The following is an 18,895-nucleotide window of genomic DNA, read 5'->3' on the forward strand; positions in this document are numbered from 1 at the left end:
TGGCAAATTCATTTTGAACTCCAAGCAGAAGGAATTTTCTTCCAATCCTTAGCCCAATGTTTAAGTTACCATGTTTTCTGATATTTTGTATGACATCTGATAGTAAAAACATTATTCTTTCGCCCATCATCTGTGGTATTCAAAAAGTATTAAGTGTTTTATTGATAACAATGTATCTTGGTTTTGTCCTTATAACTTGATCATTCACTCAGTTCTGTACTTACACCCCTAAATTCTGCTTATCCTCCAATTTTCTTTCAACCCACAATAAAACACAATACCTGACAATTGCAGTTCAAAACCCACAAGCTCTTAAATTCACCCTGATGTGAAAAACTGAACTACTTCAGTGTGCTTGATATCAGAGACATCCAACGGGATAATCACAGGAAACAGCAAATTTAAATCCAAAACATTTTTAAAAAACACTATTGTTAGGGTATAGATCATCCATATTGTTTAACAAACTGTAAGTTTTGGAATATTTAGCCTCTGCTGCAAATCTTTGGCCCAGACTATCAGTGCCAAAGGTGGCTCTGCTCAATCCTTTATACACTGACACTCTCTCTCCCCCACATCGACTGCTCTGGATGCCCAGTCTACAAAGGAGCGAGAGACAACAATGGTGGCACAAGGAAGGATCATGTGGAGGTATTGACAAGCACAGGGCCAGGTGAGCAAAGAAAAAACAGTGGACAAGGCATATTGCTTCCAGAGGTTCAGGGAATCAGTCCATCCTACCCGTAAGGGACAACCAGTGGGCTGGTGGGACCTGCTCTTGGAGTTGACATTGGGTCAAGTGCACCTCCATTACTCCTCATTCCGTTTTGACAAATGATACCTGGCAGCTGGAGGAAGACAGCAGCTGGTTCTCAATGGAAGGCACAAGACAACACCATTGTTAGCAGCCATGAAGTGTTTTTAATAAGTTTACATAATTTAAGCCGTTCTTCCCACTCTCCCAAAACAAATATGCCAAGTGAATTTTGCAAGTTACAGTAATGAATAGGTCAATATTACTTTGTCACAATTTTAGCCTTCTTGTCCGCAACTCAGCCATCATTTTTTAAAAAATCCCACAATTTAAGTACTTCTGCTCACTGAAACATTATACACTTACAATGTGAATGCAATGATAATTCATGAGTTTTGAGATTTCCATACAAGTCTGTAGGAACAGGGCTTAAAGATTCTGTGGGTGAGAGTGGTGCTGGATCAGGGTCAATTCTAACCCTATCTCACCCAGAAAAAAACAATCCAAAGTAAAATATCATAGAATATAATATAATGTAATAGATTTTAACCAAACGAATATTAAAAGCTTAAAGCTGAATCCTTGCCCGTTTAAAAAAAATTCCTACACTACCCAGCGATTTCCAACACGTTTCCTCTCTGAAACTGTGGATTACAGCACAGGAGAAAATGCTTCCGGGTAGTGCCGGACCCGGTTTGGAACAAATCAATGTGTGCCACGTGTTATATATTAAAGCTGTTCTAATGCATAAGAAAAATTAAATGCAATCAACCCCACCAAAAGGGAGACACACTTCATTTCACATAACACTGAAACTGCACGATTTTGTGTACTTTATTGTTATTTTTTTAAACACAGGCTGTTAACGGGACAGGAATACGTTTTGCTTGAGTGCTCGCATATCTTGGGGAACCTGCTCCACATCTGACAATGGCAACAGATCCGCTGCAAGGCCATTAATCAGAGCTCACAGCTAATCCTGAAGGGTGCATTGCTTGGCTCGAATAATCCCCGGTGAAACCTGGATCAGGGTCGCAAGCAGAGAGGAGAGCAGAGCTAATTACAGCCGCTGGCTTCCCCCGCCGGGGTCTGCGCCGTGCTGCAGCAGTGGAATCGTGCAGGAGACACAGGCGAGCAACTTGCCCCCTAATTCTCGGAACGTGCAACATTTCTTTGCATGCTCCGCCAACCTCGCCTCTACAAGAAATAAATAGAGATGCACGCACCCCAACTCACCTCCTAACGTCGAATGCCATCACGGAGCCTTAAACTGCAAATCGATTCAATAAATGCAATTCCTGGGGATTACGAGTGGTAAAGTGAACAACTTTCTCTGGAACCCGCCGGCTATCGCCCGGATGCACCGTCACTCTTGGACGCTTTGTATTTTGCTATTGGCTGCTGAGAACCAGGTCGCTGGTCCTATTCCGGTCTGAAAATACAATTGAGTTGTTGCATTTGATGGGAGTTTTCGTCTACAGGAGAAAGTGACCGCACTTTCTCCCAGAGAAGAAATGCTTTTGATTGCCCGGCGTTATGAGAAAACTGAGATTTCTGTGGGCGTGCTTAAAGATGAAAGATAGAGCAGAGATCCAGTGAATCGCTCGATCAGGGATTGCGGTGCTGAACAGACTCTGTGATTTTACACGGGGCACTTCTGCTTCCACCTAATCAACCAAAACTAACAATTCGTGCAGGCAATTCAGATGCTGAAGACCTTTGAACTATGCTGCAGCTTGGATATTTGTCCTAAAGTCTCTGGAACATGAATTGAACCGACAGCTTTCTAACTCAGAGACAAAATTTCTATCAACCGAACCAGAGATTACACATTGACATCCCGAAATGCTGGAGGAACTCAGCAGGTCAGGCAGCATCAGAGTTCCTCCAGCATTTTGTGTGTGTTACTCCAGGTACCAGAATCTGCAGAATTTCTTGTGTCTACATCGACATCCCGTTCTTTTTAACACAGAGTATATTAATCACATGAATTTGAGCATACAGAATGTAAAAGCATAATTTCAAAATAATATAATGCGAAATCTCAGTTAGGTTTGGCGGAATTCGACTGCTTACTGGTGAGAAATAGGTGGAATTTTCCTCTTGTAGAATGTGCTTAATTTATGTTCTCAATATAGGTAAAAAGATGAAGTGTCAAATTTTTTTTTAGTGATTTTGAAGGTCATTATTAATTAATTAATAGCAAATTTTACTTGAGAAATTGAGGTTTTTTTTAAACCAAGGTAAAGGGCAGTGTGGTTGATGTGAATGTTCAATTTAAAAGCATGTTTGATAAAGGAAATTGTAACAGACCTGTTAACAAAATTGAAGCCCTGGCATTGAACAGTCATTGACCCTGATAGGACAAAATGGGCTAAGGAGAAGGAAGCAAGGATTATTGGTGTGTGCTGCTTTTTCAAGAATAAGTGGGGTGTAGATTGATGTCCCACTGTGTTTGGTGTTGTGACCACTGGGTGAAACACTCAAATTTATATAGTACTCTTCTAGTATATTTTGGGATGTTCCAATACAACCTACGGTTAATGTTGAAGAAGTGTAATCACTGTTAAAATATGAGAAATGGAACAGGCAATTTGTACACTTCAATCACTCACAAGCAGAAAACCTACTGTTATAATGTTAATTAGGGGATAAATGTTGAGCAAAACACTGGGTATAACCATCCTGCTCTTCAAAATAGTCTAATGGCACCTATCATATTCATTCAATAGAGAAATCAAGTCAAGCCCAGATTTAATATTTCATTCAAAAAGACAGCATCTCCAAAAGCACAGCACTCCTCCATGGCTTCCCTGCAGCCAAGTTGAGGGTGGATGCAGATTAGAGGAACAGCACCTCATATTCCACCTTGGCAGTCTCCAACCTGACAGCATGAATGTCATTTCCTGTTGTGCCAATGATGGAGCTGACTGAGTCTACAACCCTCTACAGCCTCTTGCGATCCTGTGCATTGGAGCCTCCATACCAGGATGTGATGCAACCAGTCCGAATGCTCCATCGTATATCTAGAGAAATTTGCAAGAGTCTTTGGTGATATACCAAATCTCCTCAAACTCGTAACAAAGTAGAGCCGCTGGCATGCCTTCGTCATGATTGCATCAATGCATTGGGCCTAGAATAGGTCCTCTGAAATGCTGATGTCCAGGACTTGAGGCTGCTCACCCTTTCCACCGCTGACCCCTCAATGAGGACTGGTGTGTGTTCTCCTGACTTCCCCTGAAGTTCACAATCAATTTCTTGGTCTTGCTGACATTGAGTGCGAGGCTGTTGTTACGACACCACTCAACCAGCCAATCCATCTCGCTCCTGTACACCTCCTCATCACCACCTGAGATTCTACCAACAACAGTGGTATCATTGGCGAATTTATAAATAACGTTTGAGCTGTGCTTAGCCACACAGTCATAAGTGTGGAGAGTGTCGAGCATGGGCTAAGCACACATCCTTGAGGTGCACCTGTGTTGACTGTCAGCAAGGAGGAGATGTTATTACTGATGCACACTGACTGTGATCTCCCGATAAGGATAGAGTACAGAATGTGACACCAGAAAAGTTTTATAATGACTCAAAATCCAAATATAGCCATCAACGGGAAGAATGGTAGCAAAATATTTGGTAAATAAAGGCCACAAAGCAATTGACATTATAATCATAGGTGCGGTGATGAAAAAAAGAATACAGCAAGTTGGAGTGGAATGCTCTGCCTGAAACGCAGTTTCAGTAATAACTTTAAAAAGGTAATTGAGTAAATACTTAAAGTGGAACATTTTGTCAGCTAATGGAGAAAGAGCAGTTAGTGTAACTAATGGTATAGTGCTTATAAAGAGCAGGTACAGGACTGATGGGTAGAATATCAGTTTCTTGACCAGATTTAGCTCCCTTCCACTCTCCTACCTCCTCCCACTAAGCTGGAAAATATTTTTTTTCCAAAATTCATATATAGTTATTAGAGTCATAGAATTGAGTCATACAGCACAGAAGCAGGATCTTTGACTCACCATGTCTGCATTGACCATCAAGCACCCATTTGCACTAATCTTATTTTATTGTCTCCGCATTTGTTTACCATCCCATAATAGCTTAACACCATGTTCCAATTTTCCAGCTTAGGGATAAAAATCTATAGCTCTTGAAGTGAGACATGAACCTCAGCCCCATCATAACCCATACCCCATATTTTGTAAGACCTTATCCCCCTCTTTCTACTGGGTTCTCTCCCAATAAATCCTTCCCAAACAAGTGTCCTACAATCTCTACCAACAATACATCTTGTATCCCTAACACCAGTGGTTATAATTAATTACTACCAATTAATTGAAAAACGATGAATAATTAAATCAAAGTGATTTTTAAGAATATTGTTATTCGAATAGCATGGTAGTATAGAGGTTACATAACACTACTACAGCGCCAGCAACCCAGGTTCAATTCCCGCTGCTGCCTGTAAGGAGTTTGTACGTTCTCCCCGTGTCTGCGTGGGTTTCCTCCGGATGCTCCAGTTTCCTCCCACGTTCCAAAGATGTACAGGTTAGGAGCTGTGGGCATACTATGTTGGTGCCGGAAGAGTGGCAACACTAGCGGGCTGCCCCCAGCACATTCTTAGCAACGCAAAAAGATGTATTTCACTGTGTGTTTTGATGTACATGTGATGAATAAATAAATATCTAAAAGATAAAAATACTTCCTTCAAATACATTCCACTTTGTTTTCCTATATACAGGATTGATATGCAATTTAATTTTAGGTGATTTTTCTTTACCTATATCCAAGAGGAATATCTCAACATCATCTTCAGACAAATATGCCAGGTGATTAGAAATACAATGATATTGGGTTTCCTAATGCTACCTGTTAAACTAAATAAAGCACCTAGTTTGTATGGTGTATATAGTAAAATACACAGTTTTGGTCTTACCTGAAAAATAATTTACTTACCATAGAGAACGTTCTGTGAACATTTACTGGACTGATTCCTGAGATAGTGGGTTTGCCACATGAGAGATTGAGTAAACCAGGAGACATGAGAATGCTGACGCTGGAAGCTGCAGAAAAAAATAAACTGCTAGAGAAACACAGCAGGTCAAGCAGCATCTGTGGAAGCAAAGGGTTAGTCAATGTTTCAAGTCAGGATCCTGCATCAGGACTGAGTAAACCAGGTCTTCATTCTCTAGGGACCTCATTGAAATACACAAAAATTCAAACAGGACTCAACAAGGTGGAAGTTGGGAAAAAGATTCCCATAGGTGAGCAGCATAGAACCAGTGGTCACAGTCTCAGAATAAGGAGTTGGCCATTAAGATTGGGACAAATTTCTTGTCTCAGAGGATGGCGAATCAATGGAATTCTCTACCCAGATGGCTAGGGAGGTTTAGTTACTGGGTTCCTTCAAAATAGAGATTGATAGATTTCTCAATATTAAGAGAATTGAGAGATATGGGAATAGTTTAGAGAAATGGAATCAAGGCAGAAGACTATCCATTATCTTGATAAATGGTGGAGCAGACTTCAAGGGACCAGGTTGCCTTTTCCTGCTCCAAATGCCTATGTTCTTATACTATTATATGAAGATTTCATAACATTCCATACTATTTGCCACTTTTCTTATGTAAATTACTGACACACAGGGTGTCCAATAAAACAAACTTAAAATAATGTGAATTAGTTCAAATTTTTTATCTTTTTTTTTAAACTACCTACATGTATTCAGGAAAGTGACCATAGTTTGGTAAACATTTACCTCCCAGCACTGTTTATACATTGCCTGTCATTGATGTTTCATTTCACTCATGCTTAAAACAGGTGAACCAAATTGAATGTATTCAGTATATGCCCAACAAAAGTTCAATGAACTGATTTTTTTCTAATTAGTAGAGAAGAGTAATCTTAATGACCCATCCTATAAGTTGGCAGCACCTTGGCAAGTATGCTTAAGTAAGAGGATATAATAAAACTGCTAATTACAAAAGAATTAATATAGAATTATCTCTTTCCACTTAGCTAGAGGTTTCAATTAAGTTCCAAATTTGCATTAAAATGTTCAGAATTTCTAATGCCTTTAGACATTTCGCAAAGGTATTTATAGACGAATCAGTGTAGTGGAAGTAATTAGTGTGCATTCTTGCCTAGGTTTTAAAAAAATGTTAGCAATTGAAACTCAATGCCTTGTCTAATATTGAAAACTCTCTTTGGTATATTAAGAGTTGCTCAAACATCTATGCAATAAAAACTAGGTACAAGTAATCTAGAAATTTAGTTCATCTCTCTTGAAATAACACTTCATTATTTGTTCAAAAATTTGTATGAAATGAAAGCTACGTTGAAACAGTCGGAGAAGAGAAACAAAGGACAGCAGATGCTGGAATCTAGATGAAAAACGCAATGATGCTAGAGGAACTCAGCAGGCCTGGCCGGGCAGAACCCTTCACTGCCTACTTTTCTCCATGGATGCTGCCTGGCCTGCTGAGTTCCTTGAAACAATTGGCTGTTATTAATGGCATTCATGATGTATTACAAGTGAATGGAGACTTAACATGGATTTTCAAGCCTACCTGTGCAATATGACTTGTACTTTTGCACATACTAACACAGGATGTTAATTCCAGTGTCAGAATTTGAGTTGTGTGTTTTATTTTCAGCTGTTAAAATGGGGGCAACGTACATAAGACTGAAAAATGACTGTAATGTGTGATTAATTAATGTGCCTTTGATCCTGCACAGGTCATCCATATATCTGGATTTGCAGTATGTGTGAGGGGGATGGTTCTTGCTTCTGTTGAACATTTCGGTCCTATGTGTGCCAAGCACCAGACATTAGTTGGATCATCAAAGTATAATATGGCAACACTGTCAAGAAATCAGCAAAACATGACAATTGGCATCATAATGTGTCTGCTCTGCAGACTTAAGGCACAGACACATGTTGCCCACACTTACCTTATTCAGTGCAAGAGCACTGTATTGAAAATTCTGATGTACATGGAATCAACATTCTACTAACAGGGCTCCAAGATGTTCTGAAGTTGCCATAATTCAACCTGCTTTTGCCGTAGTTTGATGGAGTTTTTAATTCTCTGCAGAAAGCAAGTATTCATATTCAGGATCAAAAAGAATGCTTGAGCATCAGGTGCACTTCTTCTCTTCCTCAGGCAATCACTTGGAAATATGGATGATTGGTTGCACTCCAGCTCTTTTGGTTCTGAGCTGGCAGATGAGGCCAAAGTGGGACCCACAGACTCTACCATAGGTGGAGCAGCAGATGTCTGACAGCAGGTGTGTGGGTATTACAGGTTATGGTGCACTCCTTCCACCAACTATGATGGGCTTTTACCTGTTCCTCATCAACGGTCTCAAAGTTACCAGTACTCGTTCTCTACTTTGAGATGTTATGGGTTAGGGATTTCCACAAATCAGTGGGGACATTACACTTTTTCAAGGAAGCTTAGAGAACATCCCTGAATCACTTCTTCTATCCACTTGGGGATCATTTGCCAGAGTTGAGTATCTCTTTCAGGAATCTGCTATTGGGCATATCTGCAGCCCGCCAAACAGAGCAAAATGTTTATAATCAGAGCATTAGTACTGGTGATGTGGGCGTGGGAATGGACACTGTCATTTGCTTACCATCCAGTGGATTTGTACAATTTTGTGGAGACGCCATTGGTGGTACCTCTCCAGCATTGTTCATGTTAATAACATTTATAATTCATAATTATATTATAAACTATGAATGTTATTGGCCTGGCACCAGCATTTACAACAGCAATCAGCTATTCAGAATTGTAGAGGTATATACAACCAATGTTCGAGTGCACTTTTGATATTTCTGCATAGCTCTTTAATTTCCATTTTGATTTCCTGTATTCAATTATGTTTTGTTACATCTATGCTTGAAAATATGTTTTACATATAAAATAAAAATATTCTGGACTTCATACCATGTTTCACCACTTTTATTGCATAAAATATAGTTGAGTCTTCAACTCAGTTCAGGGGGGAATGGCCAATAAATGTCAGTATTCTCAGCAATATTCACAATAAGCAAAAATACGGCAAAATATTTGACAAGGTTAAGATATCAGAAATATCCAATCTCTGTTTTTAAAGAGTAGTCATGTAACTAAAGCACATGTTCTCCACTTTACAGTTTTAATCTTTCCGACACTGATGAGTGATGGTTCACAAGGCAGAGTTCTGATTTTCTTCCTTCGCTGAACAAAAAATATCCAGTTCTAGCAAATGAGTCCATACACGACAGTGTAGCTGTTGGTGTTGCTGCCTCACAGCTCCAGTTACCTAGGTTTGATCCTGATCTGCACTGTTGTCTGTGGAGTTTACATGTTCTTCTCCATTTGATCTTCCCTTGGGCTGCTCAGGATACCTCCCACATCCCAAAGATATGCTGGTAAGTTATTCAGCTATTAAAAATGTCCTGTTAAATGTAGATTGTTTCAGGATAATCAGGGGAAATTTGATGGATATGTGACAGAAAACCGGTTACAAAGAAATAAATGGGCAGGGAGGTATGAAATTGATGGGACTATTCCAAGAGTTGGCATAGACTCAACGGGCTGAATGGCCTCCTTCTACATCACAAGAATAATAATATAAGTGGCTTGGCACATAAAAATAAAGTAAATACACCAGTTTTATGGACAACATGGATTGTTGCTGTACAAAAAAAAACACAGGCCACAATATTTTACCAGTAAAAAGCATAAGAACTGAAAGGGTTCAAGCCTTAAGGGCTTGAAATACTAAATGGTTTCTCTTATGTGATAGGAAAGACAGTAAGGAAAACAATATGAGAGAAGTGCATATTATTAGGTTTCAGCCTGTCAAATTCATCATGAGCCAATTAACAAGCAGCAGGTTTCTTTGAATTACCCCCACCCTCCCTCCCCCACCAAGTTTTTATGCTTGGGTAACCCTCAATAAGGAGACTCTGCTGCAACTGAGGCCTCCTAGGAAGGGAGTGTATAGATAATATAGAAAAGAATGATTCATTTATCTTTTTCCTTTGTATAGTTTACATACCTATTGTTGTGATCCTCTAAAAAAAGGGCACTACTTCAACTTTTTCTTCATTTGGATTGGTTACACTTTACAAACTATTCTTTCCTAAGGGTACAGTTAAAAGACTTAGATTCACTTATGAAAATAGTAACAAATAGTACTTCAGTTCAATTATTGGACATGCAATACCACAGCCTGTTCTGCTTCTTCTCTCGGATATCCTTTAAAAACTCCCATGGGTTCAATAATAAACTAATATCAGTGGCATAGAGTCATACAGCACAGAAACAGATACTTTCGGCCCACCTCATCCATACTAACCACGATACTCATGTAGCCCAGATCCCTCTATACCTTTCCTATCCAAGTATCTGTCCAAACACCTTGTAAATATTGCAATTGTATCTGTCTCCACCATCTTCCCTGGCAGCTAATTCCACATTTCACCACCCTCTGTGTGAAAATCATTTGTTTGTATGTAAAGGCTGTACATAAATCGAGTGTTCATCAGCTGGGGTGGACCTGTATTTAACCCATCTGTCTGAAAAACTTATCCCTCAGATCACATTTAAATTTCTCCCCTCTTACCTTAAACCTGTGTCCTCTAGTTCTAGACTTGCCTGCCCTGGGAAAAGGGCTCTGACCATCTGTCTTTCTATGCCTCTCATAATTTTATAAGCCTCTATAAAGTCATGCCTGATCCTGTAATGTTCCGCTGAGAATAACCCCAACCTCTCCAATCTCTCCTTATAACCACAGTCCTCCAGTCCAGGCAAGATCCTGGTGAATTTCTCCTGCACGGTCTCTATTGCTACCATGTCCTTTCAGTAGTGAGACAACCAGCTCTGTACACAATACTCGAAGTGAAGCCTAACCAATCTTATGCTCAACTTCACGGTCTATGAAGGCAAGTATACCAAATACCTTTTTCACTACCCTATCCACCTGTGTTGCCACTTTCAGGGAGCTATGGACCTTGGCCCCATTGTCCCTCAACACTCCTAAGGTCCCTGCCATTTATTCTATATATCCTACTAGAATTTGACTTTCCAAAATGCATTACTTCACACTTGAATGGATTAAATCCCATCTGCCTCAGTTCTGCCCAAATTTCCAGCTGACCTAATGTCTCACTGTATCCTCAGACAACCTTCTTCACTATCTATGACTTCACCAGTTTGTGAGTCATCCCCAAACTTACTAATCATGCTCCCTACATTCTCATCCAAGCCATTTATATATTTTACAAATAAAGGTCCCAGCACCGATTTCCAGTCAGAAGATCACCCATCCAGCCTCCTGTCACTAAGTCAAGTTTGGATCCAGTTTGTCAATATGCCTCGGATCCCTTGTGCCAGACTCTTCTGGGCCAGCCTACCATGCAAAACTTTGTCAAAAGCCTTACAAAAGTTCATGTAAACTACAGCTGCCCTCATCCATTTTCTGAGTTATCTCCTTAAAAAACTCAAATCAGATTTGTGAGACATCACCTCCTTTAAATAAAACCATGCTGATTCCTCCTAGTCAGCCCCTGCCTTTCCAAGTGAACATAAATTCTGTCCCTCAGAATATTCTCAAACAATTTCTCTACCACTGACGTAAGGCTCACCAGCTTATAGTTTCCAGGCTTATTCCTACTGCCCTTTTTGAACAAGGGGATAACATTAACTGTCCTTCAGTTTTCTGGTACCTCACTTGTGGCTAACAAAGGTATGAAAATCTCTGTCAAATCCACAGCAATCTCTTCCCTTGCTCCCCTTAACATCATGGGAGAGATCCCATCTGGCGCTGGGGATTTATCCACCCTAATGCGCTCCAATATTTCTAGCACTTCCTCCTTCCTGATACAAACATGCTCCAGAATATCAGCATACCCCACCCTTAACTCTCCAGCCTGCACATCCTTCTCTCTGGTGAATACTGATGAGAAATATTCATTTGGAATTTCACTCATATCCTCTGGTTCCACACATTGATTACCCCTCTGGTCCCTGAGAGGACCCATTCCTTCCTTGGCTACCCTTTTATTCCTAATATGTATATAAAACATTTTAGGATTCTCCTTTACCATACTTATGAAGGACATTTCATGACCCCTTTTTGTCCTCGTTTCTTTTTTTTTAAGTTTTCTCCTATGTCTCCTTGATACCAATTCCCTGTATCTGACATGTGCTTTCTTCTTTTCCCTGTTCAAATCTTCATTAATCAGGGTTCCCCAAACTTACCACCTTTGCCTCTTACAGGAACATGCTGACTCTGAACGCTTACTATCTTGCATTGAAACGCCTCCCACTTATCAGATGTTGTTTTCCCCGAGCAGCTGCTCCCAATCTACCTCTCCCAGGTCTTCTGTTACACTACTGAAATCTGCCTTCCCCAAGTTTAAGGTCCTCGTTCGAGGACACACTTTACCTATTTCCATGACTACTTTGAAGCTCAGCAAACTGTTCCCAAAGGGTTTCTACATTGACACTTCAATCACTTGCCTGTCCTCATTCCCTAAGATAAGATCAAGTACATTCCCTTCCCTTGTAGGACTCCCTACATATTGCTTCAGGAACCTTCTTGAATGCATTTTACTTATTGCTCCCCATTCAAGCTCCTTGCATTAAGGCAATCCCGGTCAATATTGAAAAGGTTAAAATCCCCTGCTACTGGAACTTTATTGCTTTTACACCCTTGTGGTATGTGAGCCATAACTCAGAGAATGCAATTCAGATTTTAACCAAATTGAATACTCAAACATTCTCGCCTTTTTGCTATTATTTACATATTTGGAATTTGCAAATTCCTTTACTCCCCCGCCCCACACACACACACACACACAAACATCCATGCCATAATATAAGATTGCATCAGGTAAAGTAATTGTCAGAAGTCATATCAGACACAAACTCTGGATTAAACTCTTTTGCAAAGACCATGGATGCTAAAATTGGTGCGATTTTGACAGTTAAAATGCGTAAAACATAAAATTAGTTATGTATTGAAGCTTTAAGAACAAAGTATTTTACTTCTTAATGCGCATTAATTAATTTTAATCTGGCATTATCGTTAGTAAAGCTCCAAGATACTCACGTTCGTTTAGAATTGTTAACGTTATTGGCGACATCCTTTTTGTAGCAGTGCTTCGTAACTTGGTTCTGAGCACACAAATCAATTGCTTTCTTGATAACAAGCCCGCATGGTGCAACTCGCGGCGCAGTTGCATAATTTATTATGAAGAGTAATGGACACATTTAAAATATAACTCATTTCATGTTTCTTGTTTTATATGTTTCTTTTTTAGCGATGATTCTCCGCGACAATGTTTTTGGGTTGTTCTCCATTCAAAAGAACTTTCATTACGTGATCGAACTATCCATTCAGAACGCGTTGTACTTTAGGTTACGCACGAAATGTAACTCTAATCTATATCAAATTTGTAGATCATAAATGAAGATAGCCCAGTCAGTTTTGTGGAGATTGAAAACTATATACGCTGTGGTTTCCAGAATTTTAAAAACAAAAGTTGGATTTATTTGAATACGAGTGCATAAATTATTTCCTTGGAAATCTGGGGAATTGGCAGGTAAATCCATACTGGTACTGCGAGTACTGCATTACCTCATTCCTTCAGTGCTCTGAGTAAATTAGCGTTGACGGGATGGTACGTATCCAATACCTTAAATCCCTCAATTTGAATCTCACTCCGGATTAAAGGTTAAAATAGTGCATAACCTACACCAAAATCAATTAGTAAACTAATCAATAAACGAATATTTACTTCCCCAGATGATTACGCAAATAGGATAACTGCAGTTAATCGTTACAGAGGTTTAAGGACGCTTGAACTAAATGGATAGGTTTAAATTTCTACAACTTTGTAAATAATTAATTGCTAATTATTGTACATACTATGGGAATGCATTAAGTTCGCTGTACTTTGTTAGTTGCAATGCAGGCACTGCGGGTCTCGGGTCAGCTGGTTTGAAGTTACATCACATTGTTTGGTTCCAATTAAACATTGAAACAGGCGTGACGTGCTCCTTGGCACACGTCAAGGACAAGGCGTGTCAAATCCACCAGGCGCCGAGTGCGTCACGACATTGTGTCACGTGACAGACAACGCGTCAATTTCATTCACAAAATCCTCCATAAAAAGGCAGCTGGGGCCAGAGCAAAGCTTCAGTTCGGAACCAAAGCGTGAAGACAGTTCAAGAAGCAGCTTTGCCACCAGCAGAAGCGAGGCTTCTTGAGAATCAGCTGTGTTAAAGCAGCAATTATGGTCATGATGGAAATCTCAAGTGTTAATAATGAAACTCTTGGACAGCTTCTGAAAGAAGATGCCTCTAAATGTTTGCTGCTGGACTGTCGATCTTTCTTCGCCTTTAACGCATCGCATATATTGAATTCTCTCAACGTCCGTTTTAGTACCATAGTTAAGCGAAGGGCCAAAGGAGCGATGGGGCTTGAACACATTGTACCTAACGAAGAGTATCGTAATAGTTTAATCTCCGGCCACTATTCATTCGTTGTCATTTTTGATGAAAAGACTTCGGAGTTTAACATGCTCAAGAAAGACAGCACGGTACACCTAGCAGTCAATACGTTGTGCAGAGAATCCTATGGAGCGAGCATTGCCTTTCTCCGAGGTAAGTAAACTAAGCGCACAAACTTCGTTTTGTTTCAGTAATAACACAAAAAAATACGTCCATACCACTTTTCAACTTGGATCACTTTTTAACGTTGGATATATCACTAAACCTTATGGCCCGTGTAACAGAACCAGAACGTGTACCTGTCCGGCGATCAAATAGTTCCGTGTAAAGAATTAATAACTTAAAACGAATTAAAAATGTATAAAATTAAACATACGACGGGTTATATTTTGGTGGCTCGTGTGTGCTTCTAAATAGCTTCAGTAAATTTGAAACTGTTTTAAGGTTACAGCGAATTAACTAGTTTGGTGTTTGTTTAATTTCAGGAGGCTATGATACATTTTCCTCGGAATATCCAGAATTTTGCACTAAACCTTCACCCCCTCCATTGTCTCTACCTCTGAGCGCCAACAGCCGCCCCAACAGTGCGGAACCAAGCTGCAGTTCCTGCGACACTCCACTCTACGATCAGGTTAGTCATTGCTAAACCTCACTATTGGGCAACATTTATTATCCCCCACTTAAGCTAAATGACTTAATATAGATAAGAACGATTACTTATTAACCAGCCAATTTTCACAAAATTAAATGATGGGAAGTTTGGGAAACTGACAAGTTTTTTTTTCCCGCAGGGTGGACCTGTAGAAATCCTCCCTTTCCTCTACCTCGGAAGTGCCTATCATGCGTCAAGGAAGGACATGCTGGACGCCCTTGGAATTACGGCCCTGATTAATGTCTCTGCTAACTGCCCAAACCACTTTGAGGAACATTATCAATATAAAAGTATTCCGGTGGAGGACAGTCACAAAGCAGACATCAGCTCCTGGTTCCTGGAGGCCATTGAATTCATTGGTAAGGGCTTATGCTTTTATTCCTATAATAAGCAGTTTATTCAACAAATGGAAACTTTATTAGATTCTTTCAGCATAAAGTCATAATGTGTTAAGGTATGTAGTATTTGAATACACGGAAGTGAATTTGACTTCAATTGTTAACATTAGTTTTATGATTGCTTCTCTACCTTAACACATTTTTGTTTATGTTCACTTACTAGTTGTACAAATGGATAGAACTTTTTAAATAAAATCTTTACAGTTCAAGTTTGTGTGTGTGTATATATATATCCGGTTTTTGGTACTTAATCAAGCGTTTTTTTTCCTTTCTCTCTAGACTCTGTGAAGAATACTGGTGGCAGGGTGTTTGTTCATTGTCAAGCTGGAATCTCTCGATCCGCTACCATTTGCCTGGCTTATCTCATGAGGGCCAACCGGGTGAAACTGGACGAAGCTTTCGAGTTCGTTAAACAACGCAGGAGCGTCATCTCCCCCAACTTCAGTTTTATGGGACAACTTTTGCAGTTTGAATCTCAAGTATTCACCCCTTCGTGTTCGACGGAGGCTGCCAGTCCCTCGCATAACCCCTCCAGTACTTCAACTCGATTTGTCTTTAATTTTCCCGTCACCATGCCTGTGCGTTCACCAGCTAATTCCTTGGGTTATCTCCAGAGTCCTATCACCACCTCCCCTACATATTGACGTGCGGAAAAGACTTTTTTTCCGGACTAAACAAAGCACAATAAGCTAAGAGGTCGTGTCCACGCCTTTCCTCAATGGACAGAGATTCATCTGCTATGGTCTCCAGACCAGAAGTTAAAAAGAAACTGAAATATCTCAACCAGACCATTGCACTGTGTCCAATTCTGAAAATGTCTGGCGAAAATACAATCGGCATTTTAGCACTTTTTATACCCTTTTTAAAATTGAAGTTTGTACTGACTTCAGTTTGATAATTTATACAAATATTTATTTACACTGGCCATTTTGTTTGTTGTATAGATATTTTGTACGAGTTCAATAAAACACTTTTTTTACATAACTTTTGGTGTTGAACATGAGGCGGTGCTATATTACTACCTTGCTCTGTTCATTAATACAACGCACGTAATTTAACACTACAAACCACCGGAGTGTTTATCCCAGATTGTATTCCAACACTCCACCTTGCACAGCCTTTAGCTACCATTTCAAACATTATTTCCCTTCAATACTGTGCAAACTTGGCTTGGGGTCAGGTGGTATAGATTGGTGGTATGTATATGTCACTATGGGTCACTTGGAGTTGGTCAATTGGGTAAATACAAATCCATTTCAGAAAATAATGTATTAACTTCAGTGTGTAGATTTATTGAGGCTAATGCATTATTAACCCTGTTTTTCCAAAGAAATTAATTTAGAAATGGGCACTGAATATAACTACTAAAGTGGGTCGGGAGTCTTGTGTTTCTGATTAGTCCCTCTAATCCCTTTAGTAACATTCCAAAGGAACTGGAACTCGGTTTGGATAAAAGATGCACAAATTATGTTAGAAATGATCTCAAGATGAATGTGCTTTAGAGTCAAGTGCTCAAATTCCACTGCGAATAACTTGCTGCTGACTACACTCACTTATAATTTCAAAGTCACCTATCATTTCGTTGGGATTATCGAAAAACTGAGCTGTTTCTATCACATCTGGTCATTTAGTCTATTTTTGAAAATCCTGTATCCTGGAATTTCTCAAGTTGTTTTCTAAGAACCTTTTTAAAAAATGCACATAATTATAGTCCAAAATCATTGATTTTGAGTTTATCCTATCTCGAACTAACTGTTCTGAGCATTTACTATAACTGAAAATGCAACTGTATGGAAGACCATATTATTGTATTGTTAGCCACTATTCCTGAAAATCCCACCCACCTGTGGGTATGGTAAAATACTGTAGTGGTTATTCGAGTAGTAATCCAGAGGTGTATACCGCTAAACCAGGGCACGTCGGCTCAAGTCCCATCTTGGCATTTTAAGAATTTCAATTTAGCTTTAACATTCTAAGTTTTCTGCAAAGCGACTACAAAATCACCCAGACACAAAAAATTCTGCAGATGCTGGAATCTGGAACAATACACAAAAAGTGCTGGAGGAACCCAGCAGGTCGGGCAGCATCCATGGAGGGAAATTAACAGTCGACGTTTCGGGCCGAGACCTTCCTGATGACATTTAGACATAATTATGAAATTTATTGGAAATATTTCTAATGCTATGGCGTTCAAAAAACTGCAACTGGAAACTATAAAAGGCGGTAAACTGCTTTGGTTTTGTTGCAGTTTCAATTCCATTCAGCTGAAATAGTTTGGGAGCACATGGAACTCTCTTTCTAATTATATATATTACATGTACAGTGTGTTTATACATAGACTCTAAAGTTTTGAAACTAAAGTGAAGTTAATAAATTGAGACGAAATTTCCACCTAGAACCTCTCTAAAATGTTTAAAGTTACGGGACGCTTAGGTCAAAAGTAGAGATTAACCAAGTTATTTGCTTGGCGTTAGTTTAATCGTAGTTCAATAGCGTTGCTAAGTTACATGAAGGAGCTGTTCCTCAGAAGTGTACGAGTGATTGCGTCTCCATGGAAACCACGGGGAGTTTCCTCAGTCACACAAGGAAGCCGTGCGTCACATCTTGATCTTGGCCACCAGCCCAGACTCTGATCAAGCTCTGTTTATGTGAATGGTCTCCAAGTCTAGCACCCAAATCCTGCTTTATACTAACATATCCTCCGGGAAGCAGCGCGTAAAACAGTATTTCCATTTCCTTGAACACTAATGTATACGTCTAAAATTCCTTGGTTCTAAGGATTATTTACACTGCGCATCCATGTGTATGTCTCCAATCAAAATTCTCCTGTTAATATTGTTTTCTTGCTATAATAAAGATAAACAAACCCCTAAGAAATAGAACCAGAGGTATTCGCTCCCTCGCATCTGCTCTGTCATTTAATATGGTTTATCCTTTACTTCAGGGCTACTTTCCTGTACTAACCAAATGGCCCTTTGGTACCATCCATTTCTGCTAAATTTTTGCAATCAAATATTTGTGGGATAGTTAATTTCACAAATGCTCGAAAGGAATAGTTTGCAACAACATTAGTATTCATTTGCTCAAGTGAGGTGACAAGTAACTATGCACTTTTAACACGAAGACCGAAAAAAAACGCTGCTGGAGGAACTCAGCGGGCCAGGCAGTATCTGCAGTGGGAAATGGACAGTCGATTGGTCGGTGGAGGCCCTTCATCGATTCATTTCCCACCACAGATGTTGCTCGGCCCGCTGAGTTCCTCCTGCAGTTTGTTTCTTGCTCCAGATTCCAGCATCTGCAGTCACTTTAACACCAAGGGTCTAACAATAAAATGTGATCAAATATCTGTAGACAAGCAAGAAACGCATGGATTTATACCCCGGTTGATTACATTCGCAATGTACTTTAATCTAATCTCCGATTAGATCATTGGATAACATTTAATCACATCATATTTGATATTCATTTGAAACAGAAGTAGAATCATGTGTAATGCCATTCAACAAATGTCAAATCTGACAACAATGAAATACATCGCCAGTCAGGCACTACAAGCATGTAGGCTGCTAATGGATTA

At 39.7% G+C, this 18,895-nt stretch overlaps 2 protein-coding genes across 6 annotated transcripts in view; one reads left to right on the forward strand and one right to left on the reverse strand.

Annotated features, from left to right (window-relative positions):
* The window catches only part of ergic1 (endoplasmic reticulum-golgi intermediate compartment 1), a 76,840-nt gene extending 63,417 nt beyond the window's left edge, over window positions 1-13,423 (reverse strand). Inside the window, exons 1-2 of one of the 5 annotated variants that reach the window (XM_052013847.1) lie at window positions 1,991-2,109; window positions 742-865 (exon numbers count right to left, since the gene is read on the reverse strand). In XM_052013847.1, coding sequence (XP_051869807.1) covers window positions 742-821 — 80 coding nt within the window. In that variant the 5' untranslated portion in view covers window positions 822-865; window positions 1,991-2,109. Of the gene's footprint in view, window positions 1-741; window positions 866-1,980; window positions 2,155-5,710; window positions 5,818-12,865 lie in introns of those variants that run through there. The other 4 variants (XM_052013846.1, XM_052013851.1, XM_052013848.1 and 1 more) reach the window with 4 other exon arrangements.
* Window positions 13,424-13,951: 528 nt separating this feature from the next.
* Window positions 13,952-16,302, forward strand: dusp1 (dual specificity phosphatase 1). The gene is made up of 4 exons (XM_052014792.1): window positions 13,952-14,421; window positions 14,754-14,899; window positions 15,060-15,279; window positions 15,598-16,302. Exons 1-4 carry the CDS (start codon window positions 14,052-14,054, stop codon window positions 15,960-15,962), a joined length of 1,101 nt encoding a protein of 366 aa, XP_051870752.1. The 5' UTR covers window positions 13,952-14,051; the 3' UTR covers window positions 15,963-16,302.
* Window positions 16,303-18,895: the final 2,593 nt, after the last annotated feature.

The sequence above is a fragment of the Pristis pectinata genome, chromosome 4, assembly GCF_009764475.1.
Source record: "Pristis pectinata isolate sPriPec2 chromosome 4, sPriPec2.1.pri, whole genome shotgun sequence".
In the NCBI taxonomy this organism is placed as follows: domain Eukaryota; kingdom Metazoa; phylum Chordata; class Chondrichthyes; order Rhinopristiformes; family Pristidae; genus Pristis; species Pristis pectinata.